We start from the raw sequence: 11994 nt of genomic DNA, 5'->3' as shown, positions 1-11994 counted from the left end.
AGTGAAACCATCCATTCTACCAACCCGCAGCATTCAAAAATCCAGCAGCACCTTGGCCCCCAGCACCCCTGAAAGCTCAAGGGTAGGCAGGCAGGCAGAGGACAGCGATGTCACCTGCTAACTTCCCCTACGGGTGTTTGTGACTCGGGCAGGGTGCACACAAGCTGTCACCGGCCCTGATAATGAAGTTTTCCTTTTTTCTTCTGCACAAGTTCCTTTTTCCTACAGCAGAGCGCTGTTGGTCACACATATACGTGATGTCATTGCATCAATCTTTTCAGACACGTCACAGGAAATATGTCCTTTTGGCCTGTGGTCAATAGATGCCTCCTACTGTATATGGCTAAGAAATAACAGGCTGAACTAAGAGCGATAAAAAACAAAACTTTATAGACAACCTTTACATGAAACATTCTAGCAGTTAATACCATTTTGCTGGCTTCTAAAAACCCAACTGCAGCCAAAATATTTTTTTAATTTAAAATTTACATTCTACTTCAGGTTTGCATTTCTGTCTGCGTTCCTGCTGATGAGATTCACCTTCATGTCCTGCGAGGAAAGGAAATCTCGCAGTCCCCATTAGGAGAGATGGAAATCTCTCCTAATGGGGACTGAGACAAAACGTTTGGCTGGAGTCAGGCTTTAACGCTGAACTGCAGGCACACAGTAACATATGGGAACAGTTTAACCTGCCAAAGTATTGCATTTCTGTCCATCCAGGACTGTGATTTACACAGTCCTGTATGACAGCACAGTTAGGTTTGTGACCTACATTTCTCTGCTTCAGTTGTGAAATATAGCTAGGTCCCACGCCTGACCCCAGCCAGTAAATAGATAGTGAAGCAGTAGCAGACTGACCTAACAGCCATGGCCTGTGGCCTTTTGTGATTTTGTTTACATCCAGCTCCACAAGTCACACACTCCTGGCTGTGTTTGCGCATTTCAGCTCCTTCTATGGAGCTGTGTTCTCAGGCCAGATGAAGGGAGACAGCAGGAGACTGTCCATAGAAATCTATGGGGCTGTAATGCACAGACATGGCCAGAATGTAAGCAATCACCGTCCATTGCTGTGGGATCGAGGTAAGTATGCATCTGTGAAAGAGGAGGATGGGTTAAGTTAGGTCAGGGCAATTGGGCAAAAAGCCAAACTCAAGTCAAAATATTTTGGGAGTAGGAAGAGTTAGATTGCCATTGATGCCCCTGTTGGGAAGATTTCCCTTGCTTTCTGTCAGGGCAGGAAACAATGAGAAATCTCTCCATGGGGGACAAAGGAAAAATACATTTTCAGTAGAGTGGAAGAGCGGTTACAGCTTCTGACAATGTTTGTATTGCTGTCTGTTCTGTCTTGTCCAGGTAACAACAACCGTAGCCATTGGGGTCAAAGACAAAAAACCCAACAGAGTGGTTTACTTCTCCCCATTCGGTGCAAACTAAAAAAAATGGTTGGAGTTGGGTTTTAAAAAGTTTCTCCAGGAATGGGCTAAACTCTTTTTACTAAGGTTCACCATAGATGATCAGATATATCTGGAGAGATGGCTACATATCCTTAAAAGATTTGTATAAGCCCCGAAAACTGCCAAAATGCTTGCCTGTTGGTATCAGAATTTGAAGTGCTTAGGCCCACTTGCATGGAGATTCTACAATCCGGAAGATCTCCCTTGGAGGCCATGAACACCTCATGGTGCTGGAGGTGCTCACCATCACATTCTTGGAAGGTCCAGGTAATCGCAAGACAGGCTTGAAATAGGAGGCATTGCCTTCTTTTAGCAAGCTGTTGATAGGAAGCTTCAGGCTGGCCATAAGCCTCAGAGAGCAGTCAAATATAAAGTATATGGCAGCGCAAAACTGCTAGCTTAGCCAAGTTTGCAGTTAAACTCTATGGATAGGGAGGGGGCAGAGTAGGAAGCAATGGACAGTATTGGTAATTCTGTATTCATAATTCCTGCCCCATGTAGGGCTATTATGTTGTGCCTCCCTCCTGTTACCCCATTTCATTGGCTACCCTTGCTATCACCCTTACAAAATTAGACATCATAGCCACATGAGACATGCCTAGGCTGTGGGTGAACAGGCTAAAAATGACGATTTGCCCATTTTGTGCCACTACACCTACAACAAATGCCAAGAAGATTAAACAAACTGTTGACCTGCTCTACTTGAAGTTCAGTTCTAGGGGTACACACCCAGTTTGTTAACTGTAGGTACAAAAACAGTGCACAGGTAGCAGCAATGAGGACCTTGCTGGATTACACTGGCAGAACGGGGGCAGTGTGTAATCTTTTATTATATATGAGAATGTGTTGGCATGCCCTGCCGCCCTAGGCTACAGCCTATGTTAGCTATAAATCCAACCCTGAGCAGCAGCCTTGCACGATAAGGCAATATTGGGGCTCACAGAAGGTGTTAAGGTACAAAGACATTTATAGTTTCTGCCAATAGAGAAACTTTAAATACATGAAACACCGTCAACTCCCTGGTAGAATAAGTAAGGGCTACTGATGACTAAAAGGTCCCTCTATGAGGAAGGATCAGCCAGTGATCATTCCATTTTCTGTATAGAAAGTGGAATAAACCTATTAGTGCACCAAATGCCAGCAGAATTAAAGAGAAGATAGCCATGGTGGTGCAGTGATTATAAGCAAGGATGCACAAAGCTGCCCACCTCTGGGCACCAAAGTTTAAAGGAACATCTCTGTTGAGCTCTTTGACAAGGTGGTGCAAACAGCTTAGAGCATCCACTGCAGTTTAACACGATGATTGACAATCTGTTAAAACGTCTTCATTCACTTTGCTCGCTGCTCGAAGCCTAAGGCCTGCTTCACATACAGCCGAAAAATGTAACGTTTTATACAGTGGTATAGCTTACATATATGCAGTTCCATACAGTGTGCTTTCCAAAAATCACCCATGCCCAGATCATGTTGACTATCATCAGGCCACACACAAGGCCAGAACATTGGGGTGATGGGGTAGTGCAGTGCTGAAACCGTAAAGCTGTGGATACATTTGGAGCAGGCAGTCTCACCCCTGCCTTTGAATTGTCTCCTATGCCTTGACAGAGCAGTCCCTTGAGACCTCACCCAATGAGATTACTCATCCAACGATTGGCAATACTCTGCTCATGCTACACAAAGGCCATGAGATTATTACATTCAAACACAGGTCCCACCATCATGACCCCAGTAATAGGCAATCCACTCTTTCTCCCAGGTGTTTCGGACACACCCTTTCAACCCTTCTGTGCTTCCAATGGTTTTAAATGGAATCAATTTTGGTTTGGTTTGGGCCTGCTCTCTATACAGGATCTACGAAACATGGTTAGCCCTATGGTGTGCATTGGAATCTTCCCTTCCTTTCGGATGAGTGTACGTTGCCACTAGTTGCATCTGGTTGTCTACTGTTTTATGATACATACATACTTCCTTTATCATGTATTTGCAAATGTTATAAACGTAATTAATCCTGGATGTGTGGCTATGAGTACCTCTTAAAAAATGGTCATCTGAAGGTCCAGTCCAAAATGTAAAATCCATGAATGTAAAAAACATTGGGGTCCTTCCAAAATCTATATCAGACTCTTATTCCAGATAGGAGTCGGGTATGAATTTGAAGGGCGGACCCCACGCAAGAACACAATCGGTGTTTTTGTGTTCTTGCGTGGGGTCCGCCCCAGAGGTGTAGAAGCCTTGGACCATAACCAGGTCCATACACTACACACACTGTTACACGTCGGCTCAATAGATTGGGAAGTGAGCGAACGCATACTGTCGCTCGCTCACTTCTCGATCATCACCCTGCAGAGAGCCATGACTGTCACTCACCGCTCCCCACAGGGATTTTCCCCTCCCCTCTCCGATCCTACAGCGCTGACTGGAGGAACGGACGGGGGAGCCTGCTGTCACTCACGCAGCTGGGTGGATCTCAACAGTAATGTCGGGATCTGTCCCGGCTGCAGCGTTCTCGGTATATCGCGAGCTACAGGTCACGGGAGGACGCTAGTATATGTCCTCCCGTGACCCTAAAGAGAACTATGGGGAAAAACACTTACCCCATACTTCACTTTTAACCCTTGTAGTGCGGGGGTAGCCCCATTGCAAGGGTTAACTTTTTAGATTCCTGGAGTTCCTCTTTAAAGAATTTCTAAAAAAATCATGCATGCAACAGTTTTTAAACTTTCAAGCACACACACCGGCTGCACATGTAAAACCGTATCAAAAGTCAAAATGAAAAAAAAAGAAAAATGTTTTTCATTTTCTACAGCAACCAATGAGATTGCAGCTTTTTCCAATGCGGATGAAACAAATTAACAAAACAATTTGAATGCGATAGGTAGCGTTTCCTCAAATCCTTCCACACAGTTTTACAACCTGGTAAACTGTCATACGATTTGGCACACCCCTGCATGCAGGACATTGATATACTGTATGCAGCTAAAACTGCTCACTATAACTAGCACCATCTACTTCTCAGGAAGGAAAAGCTTTTTTTTTGGTCAGTTCTGCAGCAACAACTGTAATCTAAATACCATTTGCTACATCACACCAGAGTCAGTGTAGACATACTGTATATTATATATATATCTACAGTATAGCAGGATTTCAAAACAGCTGTCTCTCATCTCATGGGCAGCAGTAGAAGATGAACGCTTTACCCATTTGACTTGTTTGCTACATTTATACTGATGATTAGATATAAAGATATAGATATAGAACAATCCAGATACTGTTTGCATTCTTTACAAGAGCATTAAATGCATTCTACATTCTATAATTGATTAAATCTGCCTTAAGGCTAGGTTCACACCATTTTCCGGGCCAGATCTGGACCAGATCTGGAACATAGTGCATTGCGTTTTTGCCACGTTTTTAACAGCGATTGTACAGCGATTTTGCAGGGATTTGATTTTTTTTAGCTTAAAATGGTCTTACAAGTGGGTTTTGATGCATTCCAGTGCATTCCAGACCAGACAAAATAGGACAAGCAGTATTTTTCTGGTCCGGTCTGGAACGGACTGCGGTGGTGGGAACAGAGGCCAGAAATACTATAGGGATACATTGGGATGCATGTTGGGTCCGGAAACAGTCTGGTCTGGTCTGGAGGTAATCTAAATGTGGTGTGAATGGGCCCTTTGATCAGCAGTATGTAGAGGTGAGGAGATGGAGCAGTCATAGAGCACCAAGAGCCAATCAGAGCCAATTTGAAAGCTCTAAGCGCTAATCAGGGCCAATCAGAGAGCACTAAGAGCCAATAAGAGTGCACTTAGAGCCAAACAGAGAGTGCTAAGAGCCAATTAAAGCCAATAAGAGTGCACTAAGAGCCAATCAGAGAGCACTAAGAGCCAATCAGCTGGCCATACACTTTATGATTTTTCTCATACAGCCCAGCATAACTCCAGCCAAAATATTTTATTTAGTGGTGGACAGAGTAGGAAGGGTTGGAAAACATCACAGCACCTTGCCTCAGTACCCTCCCTCCCAAAAGTCCTCAGCTCTGATGCAAACAAGGCTGACTCTTGGGAGGAGCTGTGAAAATATCAAAGTGCCTTAATCTGTGGATGTCAGTCTGGAGGAGTAGATGTTCCTAGGCAGGCTGTGCTTGCATGCAGATTGCCCTAGGTAATGTCCAAATGCGATGCTGAGCATTTCTAAATGAAAGAACTGAAATCCAATAAATGAAAGGGGCGGGCCAGAGACAGTCAGGCTGGGGAGAAAAAAGCTAGATGATGCAGGATGTCCTCCAGCCGGGAAATGAGACGGGCTCTATCTGACTTGTTGCAGCTCCTACTACACACTATGAGAAGCTCACAGTGTGCAGTGAGATCAGAGTAAGCCATTTCAGTCCAGGAAATAAGTCTGTACAACTGTGCAAGACAGACTGAAGCTAAGGCCGGAGTTCAGCTTTATATGTATCAGGGTTGAACAATTAATTTAATGAAATGAGAAATCAGCAGTTTTGCAGCCTGTGCAAGTATTTCAGGATAAATAGAGTGGGTGAATCTCCCCAGCGGGAACACCGATTGTGTTTCTTTTCTATTTGAAGTACAACAGTCACTGTGGCTTTATGATTTGTGCATTAGTCATGATTGAGTATTATGAGTCATTCTTTGGAGTATTAGTTGGAATATGTATTGTCATTCCTTTAATTGTTTAGAATTCTGTTCTATTGAATCTAATCCGGTTCACCATAATCGCATTACATATTTTTGATATCAGTGTTGTATCTATTTTTATCCTTATTGTTACTCTTAATTTTTTTGTATACCAATCATTATCTATTGAATTGGTTTGATTGGACTATAGGCAGAGGCTTATCCACAATAAATTGTACAGAGTGACTTCACTGGTTGCCAGGAGCTGGGCGGGACCCTGGCCAGAGCATCCCAGGTTGCTAAAAGTCGGCAGGGAGATGTGTAAGAGCCATAGACATCTCCTGGCCCAAGTCTTAGCAACCTGGGATGCTCTGGCTGATGTCCCAACCCGAAGACACATCTCCCTGCCTGCTCTGGTTACTAAGAGCTGGGTGGGGAGATGTGTATGTCTTGCTCTTAGTAGTCTGGGATGCTCTGGCTGGTGTCCTGCCCAGCTCCTGGCAACCAGTCATATGAAGTGGAGTGAAGTCACTGGTTGCCAAGAGCTGGGCAGGACACTGGCCAAAGCGTCCCTGGTTGCCAAGAACCGGGCGGGGAGATGTATATGGGAGAGGGTTGAGGAGAGAAAAAAAGTCAGCTGCCTCCGTAGGTTGGTGAACGTTTGCTGACCCACGTAGCGGCAGCCCCCCTTCAAGTGGTGCCCAGGTTATGTGCCATACACTGGATACACCACTGGCTATAGGTCATTATTGTACATGATTCGTAGATATTACCATTCTTGTTTTATAAGTATTGTCTTTTTCTCTATATTTTAGCCATGATGAAGGGGACTACTAGAGCCCCGAAACATGTTCACTCTCCTGCCTGACTATATTATGAACTATTGAGGTTGTTTTGAACTCGTTTACTATTTGGCCTGGTGTTCTTTTTGCTGTTCTCTTGCTCCTTCCTGTAGCTACCCCAGCCTGGGGCACCCTGTCTTGTGAGAGCTGCCATAGCTAGTTAGCTCTATGGATTGGAGTCATTTTTCATATTATTAGGTGATTGACAACCTAAAATCCAAGTTCTTAGATATAACCTCTAGCAATAAAAACCTAATGGGGGGTCTAACCCTTCTCTACTCTATCCAAAGCTTAAAAAAAGGATTTAGATACACTGTTTGTGTGTGTGGTTCTGTTGCTCTGTGCCTTTGTGGTGTAACATCTACACAATGCATGATGGTCTTGTGTCTTGTCTATATGTCATGGCTGTCTCCTATTTACAGGCCAGGGATAATGGTGTGCAATTGGAACAGTTCCTTATTCTCATCACATTGTTGTGGCCACCAGCCCACAACTTCCCATTTCCCTCCTATCACCTGTAATGGAATCAGAACGAGAAAGTCAGGTAACACCTCAGCCTTTCACACAACTTCCCCAGTGATACAGAACAAGAATAGTTATAGGAACAACTACCTGCTATGTGGAACCAGATGTGCCTCCTGCTTTTAACCCTTCACTGCCGGAGAACATGTTGTTTACTATACATCAGCCTGACCCAATTTTTTTTACTAAAGAGGTACCCCTAAAATAATTTTCAGGTCACAGGGAACCCCTGCTACAAATTATATCTTCAAGGTGCAAAAGCATGTTTAGTTAGCTGATATAATATGAAATAAAAGAGTGTATTTCACCCCCCTTCCTTATTTTCAGTAATAATTATAAAAAAGAAATGAATAAAATTAATGGCTGAAGAATAATGTAGAATAAAACAATTACATTTGCAGTCCCCTTATATTTGTGGTTAGTGGAGAGATGCCCCCTTATATTGATGATGAGAGGAGAAAGGCCTCCTCATATTGGTGGTCAGTGGAGAAGAGTCCCCTTATATGGGTGGATGCTGGAGCAGTGCCCCCTTACATTGGTAGTCAGTGGAGAAGCGCCCATTAAATAGGTGGTGAGAGGGGAAAGGCCCCTTACATTGGTGGCAAGGGGAGAAGCACCCCCTTACATAGGCGGTGAGAGGAGAAAGGCATCTTACATTGGTGGCCAGTGGAGATGCACCCCTGACATAGGAGGTGAGAGGAGAAAGGACTCTTACATTGGTGGCCAATTGGTGCCATTCGGGTCTGGGAGCCTCAGCTTTAGTAATATATATATATTGCTCCTATGTTGCCGTAACAAAAATTGGTGCTCAGACCCATTCGGATGCATTAAACCGAAAAACACATCTGATTGGCCAGAAAAGTCACATGTCCGATTCAGTTTCATTTTTGAACGAAATTCAAACAGGATCCGAAATTCTTAAATGGAAATATGGATTCGGACACATTCAGATGTATTGGGATTCGGAAATTCAGATGTGTCTGAATGTCCAAATTTTGATTCGGAGCTAAACGAATCGCGCATGTCTAGTAGAGTGTGATCGTTCCCTAACAATGAAACAAAGCCCTTACTAGACCTACCTGAACACTTAAGAAGAACTCCAGGAATGTAAAAAGTGAACCCTTGCAGTAAGGCTACCCTCGCACTACAAGGCTTAACTGCTCATTTTTCTCTAGGGGCTCAAATTAAAAAAAAATACTCACCCGATCTTCTGTCCCACCTTGCTGCTATACTGGTCCCCACACCCTCTTCTCTCCCGGACTCCGGCGATCTAAGGACCACTGACGTCATCATATCTAATGCAGGTCCATTCACCTCCATTAGATGTGAGGACGCTGAGGGATATAGCACAGCCTGAGCAAAGGGGGAGAGAGGTGAGCGCGGACTGCCGCAGCAGATCAGGTTAGTATATCTTTTGTATTCCATCCCCTAAGGAATAATTAGCAAGTTAACCCTTGCAGTGTGGGGGTAGCCCCACTGCAAGAGTTAACATTTTACATACCTGGAGTTCTTCTTAAACCTAAGCCTTAAATGTAACTTCTTAACACCTAACCTAAGTCAAACAATTTACCCTTAACACTTAATCCTAAAACTCAACCCTATCCTCTTGCCCTAACCTCAACCCAAACCCTTAAAGTGAATATGTGATTTGCCCATGGAGGACAAAACCACAAGTTCACTTAAAGCCCATCTCAGGGCAATGCATGAACCGACTCCCATCCCTCCTTCTAATTGCCCTTTTCTACTTACCTAAAGTTATGGTCACTTGATGTTTGGGTCCCATACCTTCTCTCTTCTTCTGTTCAACAGGGTCCTTCTTTAGATATCATGCACAGTTCCTATTGGTGGCAGAGCCAATTGCAGAGGCAGGGACCTCCCCCTGTCATGGGAACTACATGGTGGTGATGAGGGGACCAGTCCCCCTGAAGATAAGGAATCCCCATGATTCTTCAGCCCCTGTGACAGGAACTGAGCATTCTAGGGGAACGAGACTGTTTAAAAAGGAAACCATGGGATGTGTTCACAAAATGTGTTTGGGGGAAACAACATCCGCGAAAGGTACCTAACTACCATAACACACTTTAGTTTTGACTTTTGCCTGGAATTGGACATTATTTGCATATAGTTTTCTCCTAATTCCTCCCATCTGACTCAGAATCCGAACTCTGTATTTCAATATATCATATCTGACATTAAACATCACAAACAAGGTAACTTTGAGACATTTCTGCACTGAAGTCAGATTGAGACATCGCAGTGTGGACCCACGCAGGTTGCTGCAGGGTGCCCACAACACAGGATATTTTGTCACAGGACGACAGATGGATTGATCACTCATCTTCAGTTGCTATAAAGTGAGGCAGTTCAAAAAGGATTCTGGGACTATAATAACAGAGATACCACTGTTTGGCTCTAGTGTAAAGACTATGCGAACACATAAGTGTTTACTAAATATAGAAATGTCATTTTCCCCAAATTTTTGCAAAAATCAGGGGGAATTCAACAACATTTCTGTCATTTTGGCAAAATGCATTGAAGTCAATGGTGAAAGTGAAATGAAGGGAGTCTTGGTGGTTTTTAGGGCTGCAATGGGCTTTAAATGGCTTCTGAATCTGTTCCTGCTCCAAAATTGCCCCCTTATTGGTTTAATTGTTTTAAGGAGTAAAAAAAAAAAGTACAATAAAAATATGTGACAGTACACAACTAATGATCAAATACACAGACAAAAAAAAGGAAAAAGACAAAAACAAAGCACCTAATAAATGAATCTAAACTACCCTAAATACATCAACAAACCCCTCCAATGACTCATTCATACACACACAGAGGTCCATAGATTTAAAAAACCAGCTGGATCTCTGCATCTGGGAGCCACAGGTATTGTGTACAGCTCCCCTGTACAAATCAATGACAAGCTATGGCTGTATGCTGGAAAACACGGCTTCTGGTGTACCGTGTATACTTGGCTACAGGTGTGGATGCACATGCCTGGATGCAGTCTGTCTGCATCCAGGGGATTACATCTGAACCTGCATGTATGTACACATTTAGAGCAGCATTTACCACCATGCAGCTGCAGTCTATCATTGGCAGGCTGTACACAACACCTATGGCTCCTGGACACAGGGATCTGACTGTTTTTTATGATGGGTGAACATCTGTGACCATGTGAATGAGTCCTAAATAAAGTAAAAAGTCTGTTTTTTTTTCAAGAAAATGTCATCAAAGCAGCTCAATGAGTGAAAATGACAGTCTGCACGTCTGGCAGACGGCAGAAGAGAAATCAATGTAGCTAAAATGACTCTGCTCATCCCGGTCTACGTACTAAAAGCCAATATTGTGAACATCTCTGATGGGGTCCTTATGAAGTAACCTATTGGTCCTCTTGTAGAAATAAGAAGAAGCTGATGCAAAACTTTGTACTTACTTTGTAGGACACAATATTCCAAGGACAGCTCATCCTGGCACATCGGTGGTCGGGGTTCTCCAGCTGCTGCTCCACTTGCCGTATATCCTCCAGGTAAAGCTGAAGGCCCAGACCAGCTATCCAGCTACCTGTCTGATACACTGTGATGAAGTCTTCTTTAAAAGGGAAGTGTGCAGACTTCCTTTATACAGCTGCAGGACACAACTTCTCCATGTTCTAAGTTCTCCTAATAAATTACAAATAGGTAACACCTTTTTTAAATGTGTGATGGGTACAGTAAGGCAAAGAGAAATGTGCAGCAACCCCTGGTGACCAATCAGAAGTCTCCTTATTTTCTTTGCTACAATTGTGACAATCTGATGCAAGGGATCATTGTTGCTATTGGTTACTGCATCCGAACTCTTTGCAATCTATCACAAGGATGATACAGCAAATGGCAGTGTAGCCCCCATCACCTTTTGTGAGGTGGCTACTAGAAATGTAGTGATTGCCAGTCTGGCTGGATTATAGTTGCCATTTATCTGGCTAATTCCAGGTCTTCTGGCATTGAATATACCTACCTGGGTGAAGTGTGACTCTGCTGTAGTTTGGGACATCCATTGGGGGACACTGTGAGGGTGTGAGCAGTTAGGGTTTTCTCAACCAGTGTTGCATGCTGGGTAAGTGCTTATATACTCAAGGGAATTGCCATGTGCTCAGTTCGGGACCAGCCATGGAGTAGTCCAGGTTGGGGTGTTGTCCAGGCTACCCCCCCCAGGCTAGGCCTGGGGGTGGGGCTGCTGGAGTGTGGGAAGTTTTCTGCTAGGCCTCAGTTATGGAGGAGGCCTGTGCTGTTGTCAGAGGAGTAGAACCAGGAATGCTGGTGACTACTGGAGGTGCCCAGAACATCGGGGACCTCAGGAGCAAGTCTGGTGCCTCTCCTGCTGAGGATCTGTGCTCATCCCTGCTCATCTGCTACTCAAAATCCTATTCGCTGTGCTACATTTTCTATATGCATTATACCATTTGGCTAGTTTATTTGTATGCAAGTATCAATACTGAGGTTTCACTTATTGAATATACCTTCAGAATGTGGGTGCGGTTCCCGGATGAGGCGTTAGATCCATATGCATGGT

At 43.9% G+C, this 11994-nt stretch overlaps 1 protein-coding gene across 2 annotated transcripts in view; it reads right to left on the bottom strand.

Moving 5' to 3' along the window:
- SPI1 (Spi-1 proto-oncogene) overlaps positions 1-10923 on the bottom strand; it is a 44597-nt gene extending 33674 nt beyond the window's left edge. For both annotated transcript variants that reach the window (XM_018562143.1, XM_018562144.1), the window contains exon 1: positions 10880-10923. In XM_018562143.1, coding sequence (XP_018417645.1) covers positions 10880-10912 — 33 coding nt within the window. In that variant the 5' untranslated portion in view covers positions 10913-10923. The remainder of the gene's footprint in view (positions 1-10879) is intronic.
- Positions 10924-11994: the final 1071 nt, after the last annotated feature.

This window comes from Nanorana parkeri, unplaced genomic scaffold, assembly GCF_000935625.1.
Source record: "Nanorana parkeri isolate BGI_ZX_2015 unplaced genomic scaffold, ASM93562v1 scaffold562, whole genome shotgun sequence".
In the NCBI taxonomy this organism is placed as follows: Eukaryota; Metazoa; Chordata; class Amphibia; order Anura; family Dicroglossidae; genus Nanorana; species Nanorana parkeri.
Note: the sequence above shows the minus strand (reverse complement) of the source record. Positions and strands in the feature narration are given on the sequence as shown.